The sequence below is a fragment of the Zychaea mexicana genome, assembly GCF_025766255.1.
Source record: "Zychaea mexicana strain RSA 1403 chromosome Unknown BDB00scaffold_134, whole genome shotgun sequence".
NCBI classification, from domain to species: domain Eukaryota; kingdom Fungi; phylum Mucoromycota; class Mucoromycetes; order Mucorales; family Lichtheimiaceae; genus Zychaea; species Zychaea mexicana.
This window is the reverse complement of record NW_026516797.1, coordinates 50934-77191: the sequence shown is the minus strand read 5'-3', so window position 1 is coordinate 77191 and position 26258 is coordinate 50934. Positions and strand designations below refer to the sequence as shown.

The following is a 26258-nucleotide window of genomic DNA, read 5'->3' as shown; positions in this document are numbered from 1 at the left end:
GTTCATTTGGGTACTGCCTTTTGATTTGTCGACCTAGCGAATGTTAAAATAGATTGATGGTTGCACAGATCCTTAAAAAAAAGAAAAGGTGTAGCAGAGAGACAGACTATCAAAACGCACTCTCAATAATAATAATAACAGCAGCTGTAATATTTGGAGCGGGCAAAAAAAGGTTGGGTTATATTATTATTTTCCCCTCTTCCTCTCTTTTGTAAACTCGTACCTTATTTTTTTTCTGGCCTCACGCTCTTTCTATACAACCCCACTCATTCACCAGAACCCTGCACATTCCTTTTCGATCTTGAATCCCTCTACGAATCGACATCCATCCCACCCAGCATGGCACCAACATGTTGCGCAAGGTGCGAATATATATGATATACAAAAAAAAAATAGCTGGATATATTTATACACACACCCACACCATATATACAGACTATTGAGACTCGCAAGTTCTCTTTTCAAACCTCTCAGGGAAAGAAATGCTAAATAATCATGGATAATAGACTGAGCAAGTGGTACATGATCACCACGAATTTGCTCTTTGCGTGTCTCGGTATCGCTTATATTGCTTTTGGCGTGATCGGCAATAAGGATGGTTTCAAAGGCGCCTCATTGTTTCCAGAATCAATCTTTAAACGTAAAGTCAATCGATATCGCCACTACAACCTATTCGTTCTGTCGCTGATACATGTCATGTTTGACAACTTTAATAGAGGTCGCCATTCTCGGAGCCATCGTCATCTTCGCCTCCATTCTCGGCATGGTCGGTACCTTTGTGAAACGCAAATGGATTCTTCTCATCTACATGCTTATTGTTGTCGTTGCATTGGTCTACCAAGTTGTCATTGGCATCAAGATCTATCAAAAGGGTGCCGATTCACCAGGCTACGTTGCACCTCTTTGGTCGCAAGCCAAAGAGAGCTACAGAGCCAGTCTACAAAACGATGTAATTAATCCATCCAAAGACCATTTGCACATGTTATATTTTCTAACTAGAATATTGGATCTGGTAGTTTTCTTGTTGCGGTTTCAACAATGCGATGGATCAACCTGCAGTCACCGACACATGCAATCCCCAATCAGGCACCATTTCACCCGATCCACCGTGCTATGATACCCTTACTGAGTACGTGGACATGGCATTTATGCGATTCTATGTTGTTCTGTTTGCTGCCCTGGCTGTAGAAATACTGGCATTGACGAATGCCATCACGGTCATGTGCACACGGTCAATCTACGGTGCCGAAGAAGACGAGGACGAACGTCGTCGTCGCAGAAAGTCGGGCATCCGGTTAGACGACATCTCGCCTGATACACCAACGACAGCTGGCTCACACAACAACTATAGCGCTGATGCTAATAACTATTACGGTGCTTATAAAGAAAGCAATGCCTATTCTCAGCATGATAGCTACGATGCGTATAATAGGCAGAATACGTATCAGGCACAGGGCAGATATTACTAGCTTATTAATTTTCTCCCTTCCAACTCCTCACCTACCTTCTTTCATCCACATCTGTCTCTTCCATCGTCTCTTTTTATATTATTCTTTGTCATATCACCTTCTCTCCTACCGCCCCCCCTCCAACCGCCACCATGAAAACAGCATCTCCTCTCCGTCATATTATATAGTATCTACTTTGTAACTTTCTTTTTCTTCCTATCTCCCAATCCATCCATGATTTCGCAAAATGTACTAGTGATTTTGATTTCGGCAAGTGTTTACCCGAACTAAAGTGAACCAATCCTATTGGACCTGTGTTACTGTATGGATTCGCACTCTCACATTTGCTTTTTCACCCCCTAATCCCCAATTTATTCGTCTACTTTTGGTTACCACTTTATTTTTTGTACTTCTTTTTTCACCTTTTCCTCTCATTTTGTTGCCATGTCATATAATGATGGCAGTTCAAAACAAAAACGAAATAGACCTTGTAAGATTTGAACATTTTTTTTATCCAAGAGAAAAGAAGAGTTTGTTCCACAAAAAGCCGAGAGCTTCAACTCAAAAAGAAATATAATTATTTCCAGGTGAAAACTGTCGTGCACATCGCAGGAAATGTTTTGTTTCACAAGGGATGCAATGCGAACGGTGTAGTCGCATGGAACTCCCATGCGTCTTTAAATTTACAGTGAAACCAAATATTGTCAAAAAATTTGTACCAATGTCGAAACGAAATCGAATGCTGGATCAAGTCCAACTTTTGGAAGAGGAAGTAGCGGCAATGGAAATGCAGTTACGATCACTCAATGTTGAAGCACAATTACGACAGCAGCAGCAAAAACAGCAACCTGACGACGAACAATACGAGCAACACCACAGAGACGAACACGGCCGGTCCGACAAGAAACGGCAACGACGCGATTCATGGCAGTTGACATTAGCACATAGCACAAGTGGATTACAGCTACAAACATCTATCAAAAGCGTTGCAGACGTAGCTACGTTTCTTAAAAGCACAATTGGATATTTCACACCGTATCGATCGCCCAACTATTTCGTCAATCGACAGCAGCAGTTTCTCGTCGTGACAAACAAGATGCTCAACATGGAGCAGCTGTTTCGAGTGATTTTCGCCAAAAAGATGAACCAGGGCATGATGCTCGAGTTTCCTCGTATATACCAACACAGCTACAACGACCCCAATGATACCATTTTGTCCACCAAGCTTCACTTTCTGGACACTTATTTCGACTGCAATGGCTATACGCTCCCCATCTTTGTTCGTCCCTATTACCACCCATACCTTCGTTCCCGGCCCAATGCCATGCTGACCTCGGCAATTGCAGCCTTTGCTGGATTTAACCAATGCCAACACATCCACCAAGACTACCAGTCAACGCGCAGGGAGATGGCTGAAATATTTCGGCAAGAGGCACGGACACTGGTGGAAGATGCCATGTTCGAACAAGAGCCGAACATGGAGCTGGTCGGAGCGTTGCTGTTGCTCGGACAGACGTACCTGATACTGCTGCGAAATAGCGAAGGCCGCATATACATAAGCATGGCGTGGCGCATTGCAATGCAGCTGCGAGATAAGTACCTTGCAGTATTGCATGATCAGGAACAGCAGCAGCAGCAGGAGCAACAAATAGCGTCGGAGACAACGAATGAGAGCGTGAGCGGCCCACGCGCCGAAGCGGAATCCTGGCGGAGAATGTTTTATATGGTGCGTTACCTCGAGATTAATATGCACATCGTCTATGACGGCCGGGATAGCGTATCACCGACCCTCCTGCACGATGATATTGGCTACCCGACTGCACTACCCTGCGAGCGAAGCGACCCTTCCCTCAACGAAGCCGTCCAACTATACCGTCACATTGTGCGCATCAACGACTGTCACATCTCTACACGCGTCGACGAAACCGGGTATCGACTGATGCTTGGCAGCATGGACCAAGTCCCGAGCAGCGACATTGAGTACCTGGAAAACCAAATGTTTGGCTTTTGGCGTAGCCTGCCGGACCACTACCACCTCTCGCATGCCGCTATGGAATACATCGCCATCGAACGTGTGCAGCAGTGTCAGAACCCCAATGTGCTCTATCTCAACATGCTCTACTACAGCTATTGGCTCGCATTGGAGACCCGCCTCATGCAGTCGCCCGCACGGACAGACCTCGTGGGCGCAACGTTCGACCGTGTGGATGGCGAGCGTGCTCTGGTCATTGTGTCTATATGCTGTGACGCTTTGGCCAAGATTTTCCAAGAACTCAACTACCGTCTTCCGTGTGTCATGGAACTCCACTGGGTCTTGATCGCCTGTGATGCCATGAAGGAGCTACGTGCGTCGCCCAACAACCAAATTCGGATACGTGCAGAAGAAAACATGCGTATCACGCTCAGGATTCTCAAGGATAATGTGTTATCCATGAATGCAGACAGCAGCAGCAGCGGCGGCGGCGATATGGACCAGTATGGAACGCATCATCATCGTGCATCTTCGTTCTCGCTTCCACCAACGTCCCGTGACGATCGAGGCCCAACGCCATTCTCTACTTCTTCATGCGGCAGCACAGTAGGTACCTCGGACGATGAGTGTGATATCATCTCGCCGTCGACATCGTCTTCTACGGTGGATGCTCTCTCTTCGCAGTCTGCAAAAGGGGCAGCCGCTTACTTTTTTGAGCTGAAGAAGACTTTGGAAAGCTATTTTGCGCCGCATGACTATTCGATACTTTAATCTCTTTATTTGGTTACTTTTTGCCTTTTTTTCATGTATATTTTTTTTCCGTACCCTTGTTTCTCACACCACGTCTCATATTCTCCCACCTTATACATACCTGCCATTACTCTCCGTTTTCTTCTTCCTCTTCTCTCTCTCTCTCTCTTCCTTTTTTGTTGCCATAGTATTTCTGTTGTTTCTTTTCTTTATATCGCCTGTTACCAACCAATCTAACGTCGCTTATTCGTTGCAACTCGCCCGAGCACGAAGCACGAACAAACAATTTGCATAATCACACTACTGTTTTCTTCCTTGTTGAATTGCTGTTTATATTTATAAAAAAAAAAGTCAGATGATTCGCGTATATGATTGCAAAGGGGGAGGGATGGTAGTAGTAGTAGTTGTAATAGTAGTTGATTTTGGGGTCAGAAAGAGAGGGACCGAGAAAAAGGGAGACAGTGTGATTTCGTTGTTTTCTTGGGAGATGTGAAAGTGTTATAGCATATGTACAGCGAGAAATGTGGTATGGGAAGGAAAATAAATGGCTGGGTTTGTGTATACACGATTGTCTAAGTCTTTTTTTAACGCTGATATCCTACGAGATACCCAAGAATATCGGATAGACTGACAATGCCTTCAAGCTTATTGTCTTGATCAACGACTATTAGCCGATACACTCGCTGTTTTCGAATTGTTTGAAATATAGAGTATAGCGTGTCATTCAAAGTACATGTATGGACGCCAGGATAGTCCTAGTATGCATGATAAAATGAGACGAGATCAGTCAGTCCTTCACTATATATTTTTCCTCATTCACACATCCCTTCTCCTCATCTCTCTTATGTTACGTTTGGACGCGCTTCCAGAGCTTCTCCAACCGGGATGTCCAATTCATTGTACCGGCCTGTTCGTGCTATGCTCTACAAAGTAACAAAACAAGAAACGATGCTTGAGTTAGCATTCATTCCCAACAACAGTAAACTCTATATACATACCATGACATCTACTGTCTCGTAAACATTCAGCACCACTCCTAATATTATACAATCACGTGAAAACGACAATTTAGCCAAACCCGGATCAAGCTTGCATGATACGGTATGGTAACAGGAACAGCAAGACCTACCATTTTCATCGATAATAGGCACTGCACTGATCTTCTTATCCACAAATATATTGATCAATTGGATCACAGGTGTTGATACGGATGCCGTCGCAATATTTTCATAGGTGCCAATCTTGAGTTCGGCTAGAGATCGCCGTAAAGAGCGCGTGTCTTTGTACTATATATATTTTTTGTATAAAAGACAATCAATTCTCAAGCAGCAAAAGCAGCAACAGCAAACAGAAACCGAACTTACATTGACAGCAATAAACTTGAGGATACGATACTGGGTAACAACACTGATAATCATTTCCGTGCCAAGTGAATCATGATCGAGCAGAGGTACACGATGTGCTCTGCTTTCTGCCAAAAGACGACACGCGTCATATAAACTCGCCATGGGGTGCATGGATATCAGTTGTGGTGCCGGGGCACCGACTCGTCGCTCGACATCTCGTAAATGACCAATCTCAAACTTTTCAATGTCTTGTAAAGCATCTTCGACCGATGCATGTGTATAGTAGTATTGAATCAGGTTGACAAAATCGGACACTGTGAGCATACCCGCAAATCGATGCGTTTCGCTTGACCACAAAGGAGCCGACACAATGCCTGAATGTTTCCTCTCGTTATTACCAATCCACTTGTTCAAAAGAGCACCATGCTAGTTCTACTGGTAGTACTACTACAACGTAGACACACAGACACACACACCGCATCCCCAGATAGTTGTTTCTTACCGTTTTGCACCAGACCAGCCAATGCTTTCTTGACAAGCAAACGGGTATCAAAGACAATGAGTCGATAACTCACCGGAAGCACATCGTAAGCTGTGTGTTCCTTAAGAAACGAGCGTACGAGCGTCTGAATCTCTAATGCGGGAGAATCGGCGGATGGTGGTGCTTCCAACTCCCTGTCAGCCGAAGTACCGCGAGATGTCATGAACGCTCCTTTCAGTGTTTTCGTTTTTATATTTTTGTTCTTGCTGAAGCTTTTTGAAGACAAAAAAAAGGACCGAAACTTGGAAACGATGTAGGTCCGTTCGTGATTTTTTTTTACGCACTTTACAAAAAACTCCACTATGTATTATCTTGCTTGATAAGGAAATGCCGCAGAACTCTATCTAAAAGGACGTAAAGTCCTCAATGCTTCCCCCAGCAACCCATTCTTTGGCGAATTTTTTTTTTTTGTTGAGAGCCCCCGCTGGCTTGCGTTGCTTCTGCTGTTGGGAACTTTATCTTCGTTGCTGTAGTTGGTAATCTAAACCCTGCTATTGTCTGACTGTATGATTATCCATTTACCATGACCTAGTACTAGAGAACGCGTTCCTCGGGTTCCTCAAGCGAAGATACAGAATATAGTAGAGCCTCAGCACTGTCAGTGGCTACTTAGCAGCACAAAACCACAACAATGCTAGTTCTCTATCCTTAACTTTCCCCTAGTCAACGACTTAACAATTATGTCAAAGATAGCTTGGCGTTTCTGATGACATGATAGGATCTACATTTCGTATCAATGCACAAGCCTTTTTTTTCTTCCCAACAAAAATGTGGAAGAAGGAACAAATTGTACGACATGGATTTCCACATATACGATTATAACAAATTTAGCTGGTACAGTATCATCTTTGTTAGACTTCTTCTTCATTATTACTTTGCTCAAATATTCCTCTACTGCTATTACGATGCGTGCTACTATTAGATGATGATGATGATGTTAGAAGTAATATCCCAGTAGCTGAGCAAATTAAAATGGCACCGATGATACTCCATTGGTCTTGATACTCGTGGAAGAAAGCTGCACCAACAATGAATGCCAGAACAATTGATATCATGCGCATCATAGCGCCCGGGCCTGCAGGAGCCAACTGGAATCTAGTATAGTGACATATTTTTATACGCGAAATTAAGGCGTGAGATAGTGTGTAAAAGTCACCATCATCTAGACGTTCCCAAATATAATAACACTTACCCTCGGCTCATAAAAGTTGAAGTGAAGAACCCACAGATGGAAATTAAAATCAAAAGAGCATAAACTTGCCAACCATGAGGTAAGGTAAAGGTACTGAAGACAGAAAGAAGACTGATGACAAGCGTGCTGAGATCAAAGTATACATTGCACACCAAGTAATGCGCTCTGAGACCAGCTCTGCGAGCAGCAACTTTAACTGCAGCAACCAATAGGGCAGATATCAGTACACTGCATGTGGCCAACGTTGTCGTCTTGACAGTATTGGAATCACTATTACTCATCGACGGCTTAAGCACGAGTACGGCACCGGCAATACATACGATGACGCAAACCGCATGATGGTATCGAAAAGGTTCATGAAGAACCAGTGACGCAAGGATTGCCGTGAATGCCGGATAAAGATGTAGCAGTACTAGATAGACAGCATGATGCCCGGGACAAGAAAGAGCTCTAGGTTAAGTGGGTCGATTGAACGAGAGATATCGGAATGGTGACGAAGCAGATATTTTTATGTTTCTGTATATGTTACCCGCAAAATCTGCAAGCTGCATATGCGTTAAAGAATAGGCTTGCAACAGAATAGCCGCTCCTCCAGCCGCACCAGTTAGTGTAAGCCAAGTCCTGACTGAGCGTGGTCCGAAAGGTTGCACACCTGTCCAACCGCATGCCATGAAATCAAACATAAGTTGAATTATAGAAACAATTAACAGAATTTCGGTCGACGATGTAACCAAATAGGATGGTGTACTAATGATAAGCTTGAGAAAAGCTGCCACGAACGTTGACGCTACAGCTGAAAGTGCCAAGAGTACGAGACCGTATGTAGTATCAGAGGATATTATTATTGCTGTTGCCGTTTCTGTTGTTGTTGTTGCTGCTGCTGGCGGTAATAGAGGTTCTTCTTCTTCTGCGCCTTTTGTAGGGTCGTCGACATCATCCACTGTTATTTTGTATCCTTTTTTCAATGGTGAAGGAGGCGATTGTGGGTTGTTGGTGCTGCTTTTGGGAAATAGCATACTAGAGTATATATCTTTCTTTGTCAGTGTGTGAAGAGATTTAAAAAGCAAAAAAGAAAGAAAGATGAGTCCATCCTCGTTCTTGAATTTAAATTGTATATAATAAAGCTGACGATGATAAAACTTTATGATGTGCAGTCAGACATCGGTTTTTGCAACCTCGTGTTCTTTCGCAAACCCTCATTTTATTTACCAATTTTAATTGTTCCGCGCATTTGCACGTTACCAGGATAGAATAAAAGGTTCAACTTTTGCAAGATATGCTATTAAATGCATGCTTTGCATCTTATTTATAATGGAATGACATGAAAATAACTCTGCTGAATAACATGACTTGTTAATTTGCGTCGGATAACTGATTATTCAGCGGTGTGCCGAGCAGAGATAGCACTATTGTACGTTAAGATAGAGGCACAAGTATGTAGATGATCAGACGAAACACTAGCAGCATGAAGCGTGTTCGATATTTATTGTTTTTCTTAGGTTCATGCTATCCTCCCGCGGTTTATGCAAAACTACACTTTATGCAATTCGGAAAAGACTCGGTTGCAAAAACTAGGGTCCAATTGTATAAACAAGACGAGCCATAGATTGTAGTCTAATGTACATAGGCAATACATTTGTTGCACGTACAGTACGTTTTAGCACTATAATCAATGGTTAACAAGAGGAACACTGGATACCGTATGCCCATGCTTATGCATTGTGGCAGTGATTATTCCATCACAAAAGAAATTCTGCTCCTGGCATTATGCCACTATTATTTGCTTGACATCATCTGATAATTGCATATACTTGCTATTTTAATTAGATAATAAAAGTGAGTATAAAAGTAAAATAATGGTATTTATACATTAGAGTTTACAGCACCTTTTTAATATCTTTGCTAAGATGCGGTGAGCAAAGAACAAACCCACCAGTTAATTAGGATTGCAGTTAGCTACAGTATTCTACACATATGTATTTATCTTCCAGTACAGTATGTAGTATGATAGGAAAGCAAACATATGTCTGTGATATGAATGACTAGCAACAACTGCTGTTTGTGAGGAAAACAACAGATATGTCGTGAAGAAAGCACCACCGTGCATACGACATATAGCAGCGTAGATACAGTATAAAACTTCGGACGTTTATGAGCAGTAGCAACAGTTATTCAGTCTATCGACCTCTATTCACACACATTCATCAAGTATTGAAACAGTTGCGACGTTGTTGCATTGACGAGTAAATGACCCAACCATCACCGAGCAGTATTCAGCGCTTCAAATTAACACACCCACAGTCACAATTTAGAAGCTTATGTTGAGTTTCACTAAAGACTTGGCTTTTTAGTACTGTATATGCCACGTTTCGGATGCATCGTAATAAAGTATCATAGAAGGAGGCAAAAATCCAGAGCATGATCTTTTGAAAACCTTCTTGTAGTTACTTGAAATAGCCAGCAGATTGGTAATCTTCCTTTCCTCCTACTTACTATATTTCATTTACACTTGCGAAGCAATTCGAAAAACTTTTTTTCTGAAAATAAATCAGGAGGAGTATATCTACTTATGCAGTTCATAGGCAATTGATAAGAGCTTCACTTGTGTTGCTATTATCCTTGAATTTTCTGAAATATGATATGCATGATACTTCGGTGATTAGATGTTTTTTTTATAATCCAATAAACATTGAGTCGTTAAGGAGTCTAGTCACTGTAATCAAAAGCTAGTATCATTAAAACTTGTTCTTTGATAATCACCCGTTACTGAGTCACTTTGCTGTAGACGCACTGATCATGGCGAAAAAAAAAGAAATTGACACGGGTGTGCCTGGAACGTACAAGCGGAGCAGCGTAAATGTGAAACATATATGCAGCCATGGAAACAGCACGCAACCATAGCGACGTCGTAGCAAAAAAAGAGGCTATCATAGCATCTTCCAACGCGTTACTACTAGTGTGCTTTACTGCTCTCACATGCTTACAGAGAACGCACTGTGTGCGATAAAAAGGAAAAAAACGCGTGACGTCACGGCCTTTAAAATTTTCATGACAATAAAAAAAAGTAGTTTCCAGCTCTCCTTTTTTCTTCTTTACCAGCATCTACATTCCAAAATGTCAGAAACCGATAAGCCCTTGTCTTATGCCCTGTGTGCACTGCTGATGTATCCAATCGCTTTAGCGTATATCGCCTGTCGTTGGCTAATTGCCGCGACATTTCCCTTTTTTTCTTTCCTGCTGCTGCCGTCGTTGTCTGCGTCGTCCGGTTTCCTGTCGTTGTTGCTGCCCGCGACATTCCATTTGTTTCTGCCTTTGGGCGAATACCGTTGCCGTGAGACGCGTCCCGCCATGGGCCTGAATGAGGCCGGCGCTCGAGAGCTTGCTGTAGTGGCGGCTCCTGCAGTGGTTGTTCCTGCTCCCGTGCACGTTGTGCAGCTGGATGAGTTGAGTGTGCAGTCAATGGCTCTTCGTAAGAATGATGCCCAGCCTTCGGGTGCTGACGCCAGCCTTCCAGTCTCGCCTTCGTTGCCACCTGCGGTCGATATCCTCCCTGCTGTGCCTAACGGCATCGACGTCCCCTCATTTGCAGTTGTCGATGAGGCTCCCATTGACCAAGTTGTGCGTAATCCGTCCCCAGTGACGTTGCCTTCTTCCGCGTCCTTGGACCAGCTCCCATCGCAGCTGCCAGTAGCAGGTGATTTTGCTGCTGAGGATCATGGTGTGGTTGTCTCGCTTGACGAAGAGGCCTCTGTGCCTGTTGTTTCTGTGCGCTCCGTTCGCCGCCAGCCCCGTCACCGCCATCATCAACACCTCCGTCGCCAACACCCGGTTTCTTCTTCGTTCCGCGCTCCTCACCACCACCACCACCATTACCACCGGGATCATCAAATCCGCCACCACCGTCACCATTACTTGCCGCTCGTTGCCCCGTCCGTTCCTTCTGCTCCTGTTCCTGTTCCTGCTCCTGTTCCTGTTCCTGTTTCTTCTTCTCGTCAACACCACCGCCATCAACGCCGCCGCCAACAACACCCCCATCATCGACACCACCACCATCACCGCCGCAACCACACAGTCCTTGCATCCTTCCGCGCACCTCGTCATCACACCCGCCACCGTGAAATCCGCCACCGTCACCGTCACCACCACTACTTGCCGCTGTTCGCTCCTTCCGTTCCGTTCGTCCCCACAGTCGCTCCTTCAACCCACCGCCACCACCGTCCTCATCAACAAGTCCGTTCCCGTCCCTATCCTTCTGCGCACCTCCTCAGCTCCACCCGTCGCCGCCACCACCGCCACATCCGCCAGCGCAACACCTTGCAGCTATTCTTCCCTTCCGTCTCTTCCTGCCCTATCGCTGCATCCACCACTTTCGCCTCCGCAAACACCCCCATGTCCGTCGTCGCGCCGGAGCCAATGGCTCACGTTCCTGTCGTTTGCGGCCCGGAGAGCATGAAAGAAGATGTCGAAGAAGGAGAAGAAGAGTACGACGTGCGCACTGAGGAAGACGACGACGACGAAGACGAAGAAGAAGAAGACGAAGAAGACGACGAAGACGACGACGAAGAAGAAGAAGGTGATGAAGAAGGTGCACAGTTTGCTGCAGTGATGGCAGCACACTTGGGTGTCACGTTGGACGAGTATGAGGAGTTGCAGCGTCTCCTCGAGACTGGCGACGATGAGGCGCTCTTCGCTGGTCTGCTGCAGGCTGCTCGTGGAGACATCGACCGAGTCTCCGAGATGGAGCAGGTCTTGTCGGCATGTAAGTGGCTACATCTTCTATTTATTTCGTTGTCGAGTGCTTTCGTATTGCCCCAGATCGATACTAATTGCAATGTCCTCTTTAGATGGCCTTCTTTAGGCATTTGTTCTGTCTGTGTGCGTGTCTCTCTCCGTTCCTTTGGTCTCTCCCCTTTCCCTTTCCTGGTGTCGCCCACTTTAAATCCGCCTGTTTGTGTCGCTGTCTCCTCTTTTCCGCGTGTTTTTTTCCTTTTCCTGTGGTGCCGTGCTTGGCGTTGTCGTGTGCGCCTGCGTCAGGCGATGTTTGTGGTTGCGCGTGTGCGCTTGGTTGTAAGTGTCTCAGCAATTAAGCTTGAGCGAGATGCATAACGTACTGATGCTGATGAGTTTATTGTTTTCATTTCAAATAGAGCGCATGCGGCGTGTTTTGGGTGTGTGTCTGGCGGTCTCCGCCTTCGTCAGGCGATGGGGTGCGGCCCGGACATCTCAGTGGATGGTTTCTTGAGGTAAAGGCGGTTGGGGCTGGCATTGGCGCCGGCACTGGCTGCAGCCACCGGGGGTGAAGGGGTTGGAGGGGGCATATGGGGACAACTCCGGTTGAGCCGGTGGTGGGGAGGTGAGCAACGCTCTGGTTGTGTAGGCAGCAGGAATCCACATGTACAGCGGCGGTTCTTGACAGCAAATGACAACACAAGGCGCCAAGCTTGTATGATTACGGTACGTACTATGCTTTCTTTGATACCTACGGCCATTTGATAAGAAGAGGCTTGCTAACTGATATATCCTTTTTCCTTTCCTTCTTCCCTTCTTCGTATCGCATTCGACACGGATGTGGTGTGGAGAAGGCGAAGAGGGGCCCAATATTAGGAATTTATTCCTTTCCCAAAGTTGTCATCCCAGTCAGTTCCAGCTCATGTGGATGGTGTTCCTGCGTAAGCCCTGGCAACCGGAGCAATGTTGCTCACCCAATCCCTGCCACCGAAAGCTCAACCGGAGTTGTCCTCGCCCTTTCCATACCCTGGATCCTCCACCGGTTGTAGTCAGTGTCACAGCCATGTAAGTCCAGCCTCAGCCTTCACCTTTGCCTCCGGATTCCGTGAAGCTGGGGTGTCCGGGTTGGGGTGTCCGGCCAGCGGTGTGGGTGGTACGCCGCGATGGAGAGCGTCAGCTTTCCAGGCTAGCCGAGTAAAAATTCGGGGTGTTGTGAGAATCCCGTCTTTGGCTTGATCACGTCGTCTCGTGTGGTCTTGGTGGATGATCCATGATGGTTATGCTGCTACAGGTGGCGTCAGATTTCCAGGCTAGCCGAGTAAAAACAACCTCTTTTACTTGATGTCGATTCGAGGATTGGCAGAATCCCGTCTTTGGCTTGACCAGTCTTTTGGCGATAGACTATCAAGATCGATCAGCATTATCCAATCGTTGGCATCCTCTGGTTTTCTTTCCGTTGGTCCAGGCAACAACTACATTCGACGTTCTAACTCGGATTGAATATTCCCAGTGTGGAAGGAGCAAGTTTATTGTCTACTGGTAATACTATGGCGACAAGGGCTCTTCAAGCGGGTGCGGATATCTGTTCTCAAGTGATCCAATATGACACTTCCCCTTCTGGGCGGAAAATTGCGGACCAAGTGCAAGTCGTGGTGGACAGCCTTTGGCATCAACTGTTTTCAGCGGACGAAAAAGTGACAGGCGGAAAAGGCGACATATAATTTATGGGCGAGTCATACTCAGGCGCAGCAGCAATGAATCACTTATCGCACATCTTTACGAGGAATATGCAAGCTGATCAAACATCTCAAGCTGGTCAAAAATTTCAAACTGTGCGGCCATAGACGGATCAAGTCACCAAGCATGCGGGCAAATATGTGGGATGGTTTCACATCAACGGCACGATCATCATCATCATCATTAACCATCCCTACTTTTGTGGTGAAACCCCAAAGAGAAAGCGGCAACAAAAGGAGCAGCGGCAAACATCGTATCGACAAACAGTGTCCATCGCTACCTATGATGGCCACATGGAGCAAGATACTTCAGCGACAAAAACTGCAACAATGCATACGACAATTAAATCTGTTCAGAATCACAAGGTGTAATGTGACGGCAACACTCATTACAACTATTCAAATCAGTCAACGTCAAGTCAAGGAGATGAAAACAATCCTCATCTATCTCGGTTTACGACGAGGAGACTTGTGGAGACAGCAGCATGGCGACAAAAAGACGACATTGGCATTGTCAGCTTTCAATATGGGGACAACATCGGGCAATGGACGGCCATTCGAATGCGTCTTCATCATTTCTATCAGACGGCACCAAAGCAGAAAGACTGGCGACTTCTATTATAGTGGCAACACGATCCAAGCTGCACCACGGGAAGAAATGGCGACAAGATACGAGGAGACATATTTATTGACAACATTCCAAACGCCCATTTAGATGGATGCAAAGCATATAGTAAGTTCTATCTTAACAATATCAAGTCGGGCAAAATGTGATTCTTACATTCAATTTCTTCTTAGGGGGGGAAAGATGGCGAACAATCTGAAAATCGCTCATGAAAACAACAAGCAAAGTCATCGGCATGGGCGGGCAAAGAATATCAAGGACAACGATGCACACGGGACACGGCTATTGGATGGAGCAGTATCATATTATGGTGGCGGTTTCATTTCTGCTTTAGTGGTGAAGCAGCAATGGGGACAAAAGAAGGGACGAGAAGCACACCTGTCCAAGACGCATCAAGCAAAACACTGCGTCTAAAAGTCACTATCAACAAGGGGCACATTATTACCAGAGGGACCCGACGGCATTGCGTAGACGCAATAATGGCGGCACTATCCGTATCCGACTTTCGAATGCATGCTGGCGAGCTCACGTTGAAGATACTGATCGCACAACCGATAAATGCTACTCGACGAGAGAATCGGTCGATGGCTCCTGTCGCACGGGACATATATTCAAGAACTGCGCATTATTGACATTCGCACACACATATTGTTTATGGCAGCAGTTTGACCGTTGATAGGAGAGAACTTTTGAGGTAATTTGAATTTACATGGTATGAATTTGGAGCGGAATATGAGGCGATTAGCACTGATGTATGTATTATACGTACTCATTTAGATCGATTAATCTTTTAGTAAAAGCGGTGGGCGACATGACTACTCGATGATACTGCTCTAAGGAAGGAATCGCGCATGTGTATCCTTGACAAACCAATGGACGGCACGCAGCAAACAAGGGAGGCTTTCTGTCATTTCCTCTGTATCAAGCGGTGGCTACAAGAACAGTCATTAGTAGTTATGGAGACAATACAATTTCATGGTCACACTATCATACCTTGGAAATCGAAACAGAAGCAGCACACATTGCTGTATCATGGTAAGAAGCAAAACCAAGAGAAACAATTGACTATTCATGCTTTTGTGAAATTATCTTCTCATTGTGACTTTGCTACAATCATATCATTAGTGAACGCCGCTATTCATGCAACAACATTCGACATATTCTACCCAGGAAATCTCTTCTGACAAAGCGTTGGTAAGTTACGGTCCAGGTAACGATAGCCCCTCAAAATACGAGTAAAAAAAAAGAAAAAGAAAATCAGGAAGTAGATTAGTGGTAGATTAGAGAGAATGTAAAAACAACACCAAGCATCACGCGGTCTGTGATGACGGAAAGCAAAAGTAGCGAAATTCAAGGCAACAAAAAGTCAGAAACAAATGTCAAGAAAAAAATCATCACTGCCTTTCGTACAATACGGCACCAAGAAAACGTCAACAAGTCGGTGGCTGTCTTATCACCTTGAGCAAGTTTGCTTACAACGGCACTACATACCCGATCAACATCGCATCAAAAGCCAACACATACAACAACAGTAGCAATTTATACAAGACAATCTCTTGGAAAGAAATCAGCGAAGAAAAGATGAAGTCTACACAAGACACACAGCATCACATACAAAACAAACCAAGCGATATCAAATTGCAGTCAATTCCACTACCAGACTGAAAAGCAAGACTGGGGCAATTATATGGTGTAAATAATCAGCAGTAAGTACAAATAAGTCACACGGATTCACTTGAGATGAAGACATTGATAATTAACGTGAAAGGCTTATTGATATTTAGAGACAAAATACAGCGCTGAGGATCATCATCGATACAAAGCCACAAGCACAGTCTATTATCGACTTCAACGGCCTCCATATCATTCGCGTCGAGCTCAAGACAACAGAGCATTTAGCGAAGACTGCGCGAAAAAAAAAAGAAAAGAAAAAAAGAAAAAGAAACAAGAAAACAGATCGACATACATACTCGAACGCAAAAATAACACGACATGATAACACATTCAAAAATGACCGAAGATATCAACAAGCAAATCACACAGATATCACGCACCTCAGGCTACTGAAGACGACAATTATCAAGACGAAAAAGACCATAAAAATTGCCACAGACGAATCCCATAAATCAGAATATTATGTAGTTGAAGAAAAAATTATAGAAGAAAAAAAAAGAGAGAAAAAAATCAGAGGGCTATCGTTATCACGGACAAAAGCTTACTAACATTTGTAGGAATGCACGATTCTTTAAATATAATTTTACTACTAGAAGCTTATATTACCATAAAAAATAAACATGTCTTTTCCAAATCCTTTTTGCCATCATCGCAATCTTCTTCCTAGAACAAAAGAACTACTTGCGAAATATAGAAGAATGATCACTCTAGTGCTACCTTCATAAAGGTACACCGAAGGAATGCGCTCTGAGACCAACTTTGCAACTTCAACTGCAGCAACCAGTAGGGCACAGATTAATACACCGCATGTGGCCAACTTTGTCGTCATGCCGGTACCACTATCATTTAAATTATGCTGCATTGGTGGTAATGGACTTGAATACATTTGTATGAAAAACTACTTGATCTACGTACAACTTACCCCTGCAGGTCCCGGTAGGCTGATGTGCATGAACGGAATCGCTTCGGCTTTTCTTTATTTTCGACGAACAGCCTGGCCTTTTGGATGTATTGGATGTCGTTATTATAGGAACTGTTTTCTGTGCTGGCTTTGGATGCAAACATACTGCTACAAAGAACCCGTTATCATGAATGAACAAGCAGTTTGTGTTACAGTATGTATTCTGCTACCTATGAAATCCTACTAGAAGTTCAACATTAGTTTATTTTTAATTCTTTCGCTTCTCCTCCATAATCTCGCATTCAATACCACGCATTAGACACATATGAAAAGATATGTTTTAAAACAAACGCATAGATAATAGATCATAGTTTTTGACTGTACGGGACAATATTTACTGGCGAAACACGCAGGCGGTCGTTCCGGATAGGATAAATAGGCGGTGGTAGCTGTACACGCATCAGTTGATACAACCCTCACACAAATGCAAATGGTCTAAGCGGACGCTATTGGTCCTCGCAGAAAACGTTAATCGTCCGCAGGTGTTGGCAAGACTACATAGATAAATGGTCATAATCGTCGCTATCAGAGTTCCAGCTTTTACATTTGGCAAGCGCAGCCAATGTATATTATATATCATACTTCTCATATTTGTATCCATTTCCTATCGGTGCCTACAAGTAATATACACAGCACCGAGACTGAAGCGTATCTTAACACATCACACTGCATAGAAACCGGCAAATTTTGTGGTTTACAGTGTCATTGAAATTTTTGTGCTCAAGCCCGTTCACGAGTTTCTCTCCGTTACCATGTCCACCGCAGTCGTGATCTTGCTGTATTTCCTGCTGTTGTGCCCGCTCATCATTCAACTTCTGTGTGCCGCATTGTGCACGCTCCCTGCATGCGGCCTTTGGCATCTCCAGCATCGTCCAGCTAGCTCGTAGCCGATTTCCTGCGTCTTTGGTGATGTCTATGCTCAGGTTTTCCTTGTATCTGTGAACTGTGTCGCAATCATCATCCACTCCGGTGTCGTTGTCTTTCCAATCACGTCGTCTTACGGATTACTGCTTGGCTGCTGGAGACGCACTTGATTACGAGGCCGCTGCTCAACCTGCCCTTGCAGCTCCGGATTTGCTGATGAAGACGAAAAAGAACAAGTCAGTGAGCCTGAAATTACGATACATACCTGCCACTGCCACCATCAATTGTTACTACCATACTATGCACAACCACCACCGTTCTTTTCATTCCCTTGGGCATGCACTTCATTACCGCTGTCAACGACGTCGCCTGCTCTTTATCCCAAAATTCACCCTTCACTTACGTGCTAGCATTGCCCGTCAATGTCTTTCTTCAGCCCCATCTACTAGTTGTATTATAATTCCGATATTGTACTATCCTCGACTCTCATACGCCACCCTGTTCATTCCCCCACTGCCGCCCTCAGCATCGTCACGTTTTTGACTCTAACACCATCGTTCTTTATCCTGCTCTTTTTCTCGTCCGCACTTATGGCACGTTTTTTCGGGCAACCACAACGACCATCACATGCGATCCTTGGGATGAGGTGGATATTGATTATGTAAGATATCCCGTCAAAGTCGGAGTATATCGTCTGTGCTGTATGCCGTGCTACCTCGAGGCGATAACCGTCGCAATGGAGCGGATGAGTGCAGCATGTCCGGACGAAGAACTATCCCAAAAGATGGCAAGATTAAAACTCTTGATCTGAAGAAGGAATATGATGCTGGTTCATCTCTGCAAGTGACCGGATAACATGTCATATGACATACTCAGCATCATATTCCATAGTGTACATATGCTAAATTGACTGTTCATTCATTAGAGCAATCTTTGGTCTGCCTATCTAATTATTAGTGATACCCATTAGCGCTGTATTATTGTAGATTATAATTTTCAAAAGTAAAGTGTATATTACCTTTTAATTACCGGAATTGATTTAATCTAGAGAGTGATGATAATAAGTAGCTACTTGAGTATGAACAGTGTTCTTACAGTAGACCACCAATAGTTTCATAGCGTAAAATGTCAAACTTCGTGTGGAAATAGTAAGGGTTAAAGTTAGCGAGAACAAGTTTTACTAGTATCTCTGCCGTTCATGCTTGTTGGATAGCTATAGAAACTTCGATAGGATTGGGCGCTAACGGGTGTGATTTAAAAGGGGTCGACTGCATTAGGTATTTAGCGTACACACTAAGACCAATATTTTTGGAAGAAATGATTACTTTCCTTTTGTTGTTTAGACCACGTACTTTTGGCATCGTTTCTATGATACATGGAGAGAATGGCGGGATAATTTTTTATATTACTGGTCCCACTTTGATACCACTGACATACAGTATCGCCTTTTGCACTTTGGTTGCAGTGTTGATCAATTTGTCTCTTTAAAACGAGATGGAACGAAATGGTGTTTATAGTATATAGTACTGAGGATGGTAGGGATGTGGATTAAAAAAAATCTATGGTAAACTTGCTTTATCCTCTAATAATATGATTAATATGAACATGGACTACAACAAAACGTTGGCCAAAGGAAGGGGTGCTCACCATCATAGCTGACCCGTTTTAAATATTTTCACAATATATAACAATCCTTTCTTTTTATAACTTGGCTCGAATACTAGCAGCCTCCTCCTCTTGTTCGGCCTTGATCCACTTCTTCACCTCACGACGCAAAATCTTGCCACTGGCATTCTTTGGGATAGCATCAACAAACCGAACACCACCGCGGAGTCGTTTGTAATTCACTACATTACGTGCAACATAATCCATGATATCCTTGGCCATGTTTTCGGTGGGTTGAGCAGTAGCTTGAAGGACAACATAGGCTCGAGGAAGTTCAGTAGCTTGTGAAGAATCGTACACACCCACAATGCAGCAGTCAGCCACTTGTTCATGACCCATAAGAAGTGACTCAAGCTCTGTACAATAATATACGTTCTTGAAAGTTAGCAAATACTGTTCTCACCACAAGCACAATTTCACCACGACAAGAAAATATTGTTTCAGATTACCGGCTGGAGCAACTTGAAAGCCCTTGTACTTGATGAGCTCCTTTAGACGATCAGTAATAAAGAACTCGCCAATCTTGCTATTGAATTTTCCCACATCACCGGTTTTCATCCAGCCGTCCTCGGTAAACGTTTCTGCATTTGCCTTGGGGTTGTTTAAATAGCCTAACATCATTGCAGGTCCCCGAAGGAGAACTTCACCTTCTTGATCATCGCCAAGTTCTATGGTGAAATATCATTGCCGCCACCGGCAGGTTGTTAGTGTATACTGTAAGAGATTAATCGTGTGCTATCACTTGGTCTCTTCACGGATCCATACCATTTCCCTCCAGGTCTATTATTTTGAGCTCCGTGTTGGCTGTGAGGTACCCGATGGAACCAGCGGGACTGATACCAACACGCTGATAGACTACGCCAGCGCAGCTTTCAGTGCTTCCGTATCTGTCATCACATAAAGGATATATTGTCAATACCATGACTGTTTAAATTAACCATTGATTACATGGCATAAATAAGGCGGGCTTACCCTTGCTTTACAGCTGCAGGAATGCGTCGTTGAAGAGCTTCAATGTGTTCACGGCCGAGGGGAGCAGCACCACAACCAAGGACACGAAGAGTACTCAAATCGTACTTGTCGACAATCGGACTTTTACCGAGATGAACAGCTGGAGAAAACAAAAACAAGGTCATTAACACGCTTGTAATTCACGCCTTTCCACACACACACACACACACACTCTCTCTCTCTCTCGGCCGTTTTGGTGACAATCATCATATACTACTTACCCACTGGTGGCACGATACTGACGTTCGTCACCTTGTATTTCTCCACCAATTGACAGAACTTTTCCAAATCATACTTGGCCATGATAACAAGCGGGGTGGCACGATAGAACGAACCGAGCACCAAGTTGGTCAAACCGAAAATATGGAAAAAAGGCAAGAAGCCAAGCAGAATGTCAGTGCCAATGTTGGCATTGGCGTCAAAGTTGGTGACCTGAAGACATTGTGCAATAAAGTTATGATGGCTGAGCATGACGCCCTTGGCTAATCCGGTGGTGCCGCTGGAAAAGCAAATGAAGGCAACGTCATGGGTATCGATGCCTTGAACGGGGTGGCCAATATGCTTACTGCCCTCGGCGAGTGTGTAGAAGGAAGGAACAGTCGTTGTCTCGTTGCCACGGAACACAAAGATGCGTTCGCTGGGAATATTGTTTTTCGCTGCTACTTTGGTCAGAACCGGGAGCAGTTCCGGGATGGTGACAATGGCTTTGGCACTTGCCGTATGGATTTGATGATGGAACTCGTCTGGCGATATACGCAAAACAGAGGTTATTATCAGCTTGTCTGTCGCTACCATCATCCATATTTGCTATCTGTCCCTTATACTACCTTCGGTATAGTCTGAGTTTCTGTATACATAAAGAGCTCCATGTCAGTTCTCATCATCTTGACTCCTTTTTCCCCGCATCTTCCCAATGGATCCATAATAGACGGCTTACCCAGGTGTAACAGTGCATCCTGCGGCGAGAAGCGAGAAGTACAAGACGGAATGATCGTACTGGTTGGGTGCATACACTGCGACCACATCCTTCTTCTTTAATCCAACCTTTTCCTTCCATCCAGTAGCAATCCGGCCAGAAAGGTCAAATATTTGATTGAATGACAGCGATTTGCCGGTGGCACCATCAATGACTCTGGGAGCGTCTCGAGAACGAGAGGTGTTGTACTTGTTGTCTTGAAACAAGAAGGTGTATAAATCCAAATTGGGAATTGTGATAGGATCGCAAGCCGACTTGTAAATAACCATGTTTATCGAGAATTTGCTGTCTGTATGATAGAAGAAAAGAAAAGCGAATTAAAAAAGGAAGAGAAAGAAATTTTAAGCGTGTTTTTTACGCGGGGAAGATGGAGGTTCGCAGAATAACAAAAAGAGTGTTCAAGCGGAGGCAAAGCGACAAGGGAAGTAATGACTAATGCAGATATAAAGGAAATATTTTTTTCCCACTGATTTTTATGTGTGAACTCTGATACTGCTGTCTAGTTCGCTTCTTTACCCCGCATCATGGATCGACGGCATGACCATGTAAGGTTAATTCGCTTTTGTTTGTGTGGTAAAAGAGGTTGGTAATCCCTGAGAAAACCGGGAAAATATTTTTGCGAAGTGCCCCTGAATCAACCATCGCCTGCGTACATAGTAACAATGAAATTAATTGTACAAATTCCCGTTTGAGTGGACCCAGGGTGTCCTGTAACAAAATACTAAGGAAACACGACGTAGAGTCATTTTGTAAGGCACAATGGTTTGATTCAATAATAACCTAATGATAGGTTGGTATCAACACTATCTCGAAATGCGAGCCGGACAAAACGTTGGGGACCTTCAATGTCAATGACTTTATCACCGATAGTATACGTCGACCCCCTGACGAGCCATGTACAGTATTGATGAAAGAATGAATGCAAAAAATGGTGAGGATCTTTTGAAAGCCATACAAGGGACCATGCCGAGATAGAATCAGCGTTGCTAAAACCGAGGTGCTCGTGTGGGAATACCCCTTGGGAGTAATAACATAGCATAATGCTGGTCTTCAGGGAAGATGGCACAAGTCAACACATGAGCCAAAATCAGCTCGTTAGAGATGCACATTTCGACAAGAAATAGAGCGAGGAACAAGAAGCACATTTAAGGACTTTTCAAGATAGAAATAAAAAGCGTTCGATCAGTGTAGATTAGAACAAAATAGATAGATTTCTATCCATTCACGTATATGAGCAGATACTCACAGCTTTTCAGGAACAATAGACGCATAAGCATAGCAAAACGATATGTCCTCTTCAATTGTTGAGGTGCAGTTATATGGCTGTAAAATATGCATTTCCGAGCGCATCTAGGTCATCCATTTATTTCACATTAAATTTCACAGTGTTTCCCCCGCTTAAATATAACCTGCACGAAGGACTGAAAAGTGTTGAAAAAGCTGAGGGTTGACACAAAGCGGGGAAGATTTAAGCACAATTACATACATGAAAGATCAAAACTATTGAGACAGTAATTGAACGGAGAACCACTGAAGGTTTATACTTAATCTTTGATCACTCTGTCATCTAGCCAATACCACAAAAGCAATATTTAACTTGAGCATCTGAAGCAAAACTCAGCGATGACTGACAGTGGCTTGCTGGCGAGACTCCACTTTTTTAACATCTTGTTCTCCTGCTTAGGTTGGTATGCGCTACTATTCGTACTTTTCCGGGTTTTGATCTTACTTGTGCAAGCATGATTTGCAGATCCTCATATTCTGCAACTTTTCAAACGTATTCCCGCTGTTGCAAAAAGACGGTGGGGTTCCACTGTATAGTCCAAGATGATAGTACTACACTCTCGCTATAGTTATGTAATCATTAAGACCAAAATCCCATTATTATAGCGAATAACTCTATCGAATTGTAGTTCTGTCAATGAGATCCGGCGAATAGATGTCCCATGTTACTATTTGGAGAACTCCGCAAAAGAAGCGCAAAGGGTGCTCTGGAGTCTCGTCCTGCCACTAGTGATGATAAAAACTCACAAAATTCTATCTTTCACTTTAATTTTCCAATATCATCTTGTCTTATTACAGCTGACAGCATTACGATTGGCTCCAAGCGTATCATTGATGGGTCCAACACCCCTAACGGCACTCAAAAAGAGCAATCACTCACCACGAAGCGGCAAAAGCTTGCAATTATTGTTTAGTATAAACATAAACAAACTGGTAATCAAGGGTATATTAGAGTACGTTCATAAGTGGCTGGTGTAAATGCATATCATATAAGGACTCACAGGATTTTCTCTGATAAGGACAGACAGTTGTCGAAAAAGAAAAGGACGGAATCCACTACATAGTATGTAGTATATAAGAGGGAGGAAGTACAGTATGATAATATAGGAGCGACTTTTCACTTTTAAAATACAATTGTAGATGAAGACGATCTGGACAGTCGGATTTTTATGCTTATAATTTCGAAAGGTAAACGGTGCAAAGCGAACTAGCTTCTTTTTTTCCAATAAATAAAATTATACCACATATTGGTCTGCTCTGTACACTATCTAACGGTTGATACCACATATCACAATAGCGAATAAGAATAATTCCTGGCTTAATGTACTCTGGACCCCAAAAACCCATCACCAAATTGAAATATCACTATATCGAATACACTATAGCGAGCGCGCATTGTACTGAGAGACCCAGTCGCTTTCGAATACGTTTGTTAGTTTCGTTTAGTCAGCAGCAGCTTTGTCAACTGAGTAGCGATGGTTGTGACCTACTGGGCGACGTAATCAATCTTATATGATAATGACATGGTAGAATACATGTATATTTATGTCACAGTTCAACTACCGCTGCCATTGACTCTTCTGGATGAAAAATTACACCATCAATCATATATTAGGAGGTAGGCGTTTTCTCAACATCTAACATTTATTTATGATGTTGAGCATAGTACTCCTTAATCAATGGAGAACGTACAGTGCTATAAATGTTGAGAAGAGGTTAGGGGGGCGGTGAGGTAGAGGGAGTAGGGAAAATGGCCTAAATTGCTTCTGAGCAGTAGTGAGCATGGTACTTTTCAATCTGCCAAATAGTAGTACTATTGCCTACATATATATGGTGTGTTGCGTATGAATGAGAAATGTTGTGAATGGTGATGGATATGGGGAAGAAGAGGATTTGGCCATTTTGTCTATCGGCCAAAGCGTTGCTCAACCTTGGAATATTTGGACAATGTGCTGGATAGTGTCCAGTAGTCTAGTCGGTGGGACGTTCCCTTATTTCTAGAAGCAAGGGGCAACAAATGACGCAGGATAAGTATTTGTATCCGATGCTCCTTCCCTCCCTCTCGCAATTACATACATGAATTCAGTCAAGCGGATATGCCAGGGGGGAAAGCCATCCAATGAGATGTAACTATGTGGCAATGCGTCGTACACGAGCATCAGCTCCGGGTCTGAAATGTCGCTGCATTCTGTATAAAAAAAAAACAGTTTAATAAATACGCATATCGATGCTTCGATCTATTCACAATTGCTTACCATGGACAAATTCGTCTACCAATGCAATATCAATCTTTTCGCTGGGTATCTTTTGTCGTGCAATGTTTTGAGCGGCTCGGGATATAGAAGGACGTCCGTCGTCAGCCGATATGATCGAGAATTTCAGACCTAGCCAAACTGTGTTAATCCCACAATGATATCCTTAACGGTTTCTCCTTGATTTCTCGCACAAGGCTTCATCATCATACCGCGTTTCTCCTTATCGCTTATCCATTGATGTAGCATTGTTGATTGACGTTTATAGACATCGATACCTAACGCCTTAAGTTCGCCTAATATCATATGTCAAAAAATAGGCATTTAATATCCAACTTTTTCATATGATTATTTGTATTACTTTACCTGATGCATCAAAGACAGACAGCTCCTCAATTCCAAACTCCCAGGCCCAGCATGATACTCGACAGATATCATCTACAATAGTTTCCCATTCTTTTAGAGTGCGTTCAAGAGATAATTCGCTGGATATCAGGATCGACAGGTGTTTTGGTATTTTGGTCAGTTGTGCCTTGTCGAAACGAATAAACTCCTCTATATCGTTGTTATGCGCGATCACGATATGACGATAAAAGTCGAGCAACATGGTTCGTAGTTTCTTGTATATGATGAATGCTAGGTAGGCAAGATGAATCAAGTGAAGTGTGATGCGGCACAGTGCATTGATTACGACGTTGCTGTTGTTCTCTTTTGGCAATCGAGTCGGCGTTAGGTCCGTTTCCAGATCCGTTAGTAACTTGGTCGATTGTTGTTGTTCTGGCAGTGGTGATGGTTCGGTGGCAGTAGCAGTAGCAGTAGCAGTAGCCGATCGCTTTGAAGTTGCGACGGTGGTATCGACTACGGTAACCGTTGCTGCCATGAGAATAGGAAATGAAGGGAGAGGGGGAGAGTGTTGGAGGGATTGTAGGGAAGAAAAAAGACGAGAGTGAAGTGAGGTTGAATTATTCCGTGACTAAATAATATTGGTGTGGCGTACTATTTCTGTACGGACCCCTTCTTCTTGGAATACCCCTACGTATCGAACGTTCTCCGGAACTACGTTCTTGCCTTTTATTATAAAAGTACATACATAGGCCCGGTCCAAATATAAAAACGCCTTGACGCCATAATCTGGATGGAGATGATGACGGTCGTTTCGTAGCCACATTTCGACAAGAGTTGCTCAGTGTGGCATCATCAGCTGGCCAGTATTACATAATACCCAACTTGTTG

The 26258-nt window shown here is 43.8% G+C and overlaps 10 protein-coding genes across 10 annotated transcripts; 4 read left to right on the top strand and 6 right to left on the bottom strand.

The window, feature by feature from the left end:
• The first annotated feature begins 121 nt into the window (after nt 1–121).
• BDB00DRAFT_853209 (Tetraspanin family-domain-containing protein) lies at nt 122–1845 on the top strand. The gene is made up of 4 exons (XM_053125613.1): nt 122–362; nt 507–640; nt 717–949; nt 1017–1845. The coding sequence occupies exons 1-4, from the start codon at nt 340–342 to the stop codon at nt 1467–1469; spliced, it is 843 nt and encodes a 280-aa protein (XP_052973855.1). The 5' UTR covers nt 122–339; the 3' UTR covers nt 1470–1845.
• BDB00DRAFT_853207 (uncharacterized protein) lies at nt 1846–4405 on the top strand. The gene has a single exon (XM_053125612.1). It carries the CDS (start codon nt 2083–2085, stop codon nt 4189–4191), a length of 2109 nt encoding a protein of 702 aa, XP_052973854.1. The 5' UTR covers nt 1846–2082; the 3' UTR covers nt 4192–4405.
• On the bottom strand, nt 4259–6356 carry BDB00DRAFT_853204 (uncharacterized protein). The gene is made up of 6 exons (XM_053125611.1): nt 6019–6356; nt 5535–5890; nt 5300–5456; nt 5169–5206; nt 5022–5093; nt 4259–4925 (listed from the first exon to the last, which is right to left on the bottom strand). Exons 1-6 carry the CDS (start codon nt 6218–6220, stop codon nt 4755–4757), a joined length of 996 nt encoding a protein of 331 aa, XP_052973853.1. The 5' UTR covers nt 6221–6356; the 3' UTR covers nt 4259–4754.
• A 535-nt stretch (nt 6357–6891) lies between these two features.
• On the bottom strand, nt 6892–7718 carry BDB00DRAFT_853203 (uncharacterized protein). Its single transcript, XM_053125610.1, has 3 exons — nt 7527–7718; nt 7250–7445; nt 6892–7152 (listed from the first exon to the last, which is right to left on the bottom strand). The coding sequence occupies exons 1-3, from the start codon at nt 7528–7530 to the stop codon at nt 6909–6911; spliced, it is 444 nt and encodes a 147-aa protein (XP_052973852.1). The 5' UTR covers nt 7531–7718; the 3' UTR covers nt 6892–6908.
• A 2487-nt stretch (nt 7719–10205) lies between these two features.
• BDB00DRAFT_891838 (uncharacterized protein) lies at nt 10206–12107 on the top strand (the record flags this gene model as incomplete). The annotated part of the gene is made up of 3 exons (XM_053128479.1): nt 10206–11203; nt 11843–12008; nt 12094–12107. The coding sequence occupies exons 1-3, from the start codon at nt 10226–10228 to the stop codon at nt 12105–12107; spliced, it is 1158 nt and encodes a 385-aa protein (XP_052973851.1). The 5' UTR covers nt 10206–10225.
• An 830-nt stretch (nt 12108–12937) lies between these two features.
• BDB00DRAFT_853195 (uncharacterized protein) lies at nt 12938–13256 on the top strand (the record flags this gene model as incomplete). Its single annotated transcript, XM_053125609.1, has 1 exon — nt 12938–13256. A coding segment is annotated over one exon (198 nt), but the record flags the coding sequence as incomplete, so codon positions are not given.
• A 2648-nt stretch (nt 13257–15904) lies between these two features.
• Nucleotides 15905–16538, bottom strand: BDB00DRAFT_853176 (uncharacterized protein; the record flags this gene model as incomplete). Its single annotated transcript, XM_053125608.1, is given in 3 exon segments — nt 15905–16044; nt 16123–16262; nt 16282–16538. Coding segments are annotated over 3 exon segments (197 nt in total), but the record flags the coding sequence as incomplete, so codon positions are not given.
• Nucleotides 16539–17441: 903 nt separating this feature from the next.
• Nucleotides 17442–19214, bottom strand: BDB00DRAFT_792564 (uncharacterized protein; the record flags this gene model as incomplete). Its single annotated transcript, XM_053121130.1, has 7 exons — nt 17442–17467; nt 17725–17909; nt 18103–18135; nt 18241–18243; nt 18867–18881; nt 18933–19017; nt 19190–19214. 7 exons carry the CDS (start codon nt 19212–19214, stop codon nt 17442–17444), a joined length of 372 nt encoding a protein of 123 aa, XP_052973848.1.
• Nucleotides 19131–21897, bottom strand: BDB00DRAFT_853163 (uncharacterized protein). Its single transcript, XM_053125607.1, has 7 exons — nt 21451–21897; nt 21341–21360; nt 20735–21256; nt 20475–20613; nt 20268–20389; nt 19952–20170; nt 19131–19858 (listed from the first exon to the last, which is right to left on the bottom strand). Exons 1-7 carry the CDS (start codon nt 21756–21758, stop codon nt 19539–19541), a joined length of 1650 nt encoding a protein of 549 aa, XP_052973847.1. The 5' UTR covers nt 21759–21897; the 3' UTR covers nt 19131–19538.
• A 2782-nt stretch (nt 21898–24679) lies between these two features.
• Nucleotides 24680–25331, bottom strand: BDB00DRAFT_774180 (uncharacterized protein; the record flags this gene model as incomplete). Its single annotated transcript, XM_053120136.1, has 4 exons — nt 24680–24770; nt 24850–24961; nt 25029–25166; nt 25220–25331. 4 exons carry the CDS (start codon nt 25329–25331, stop codon nt 24680–24682), a joined length of 453 nt encoding a protein of 150 aa, XP_052973846.1.
• Between the last annotated feature and the right edge of the window lie 927 nt (nt 25332–26258).

What these genes read in the sequence shown, in the direction of transcription:
- BDB00DRAFT_853209 (XM_053125613.1), top strand. Translation starts at nt 340, where the DNA reads ATGGCACCAACATGTTGCGCAAG. An exon ending in TCCAGAATCAATCTTTAAAC is followed by an intron (nt 641 to 716) that starts GTAAAGTCAATC and finishes CAACTTTAATAG; the next exon opens with AGGTCGCCATTCTCGGAGCC. An exon ending in GAGCCAGTCTACAAAACGAT is followed by an intron (nt 950 to 1,016) that starts GTAATTAATCCA and finishes TGGATCTGGTAG; the next exon opens with TTTTCTTGTTGCGGTTTCAA.
- BDB00DRAFT_853207 (XM_053125612.1), top strand. Translation starts at nt 2,083, where the DNA reads ATGCAATGCGAACGGTGTAGTCGCATGGAACTCCCATGCGTCTTTAAA.
- BDB00DRAFT_853204 (XM_053125611.1), bottom strand. Translation starts at nt 6,220, where the DNA reads ATGACATCTCGCGGTACTTCGGCTGACAGGGAGTTGGAAGCACCACCA. An exon ending in GGCTGGTCTGGTGCAAAACG is followed by an intron (nt 5,891 to 6,018) that starts GTAAGAAACAAC and finishes GGAAACATTCAG; the next exon opens with GCATTGTGTCGGCTCCTTTG. An exon ending in GCCTATTATCGATGAAAATG is followed by an intron (nt 5,207 to 5,299) that starts GTAGGTCTTGCT and finishes GTATAATATTAG; the next exon opens with GAGTGGTGCTGAATGTTTAC.
- BDB00DRAFT_853203 (XM_053125610.1), bottom strand. An exon ending in TCAACTTTTATGAGCCGAGG is followed by an intron (nt 7,153 to 7,249) that starts GTAAGTGTTATT and finishes TCACTATACTAG; the next exon opens with ATTCCAGTTGGCTCCTGCAG.
- BDB00DRAFT_853163 (XM_053125607.1), bottom strand. Translation starts at nt 21,758, where the DNA reads ATGGTTATTTACAAGTCGGCTTGCGATCCTATCACAATTCCCAATTTG. An exon ending in GGATGCACTGTTACACCTGG is followed by an intron (nt 21,361 to 21,450) that starts GTAAGCCGTCTA and finishes TTATGTATACAG; the next exon opens with AAACTCAGACTATACCGAAG. An exon ending in AAACTCAGACTATACCGAAG is followed by an intron (nt 21,257 to 21,340) that starts GTAGTATAAGGG and finishes GTATATCGCCAG; the next exon opens with ACGAGTTCCATCATCAAATC.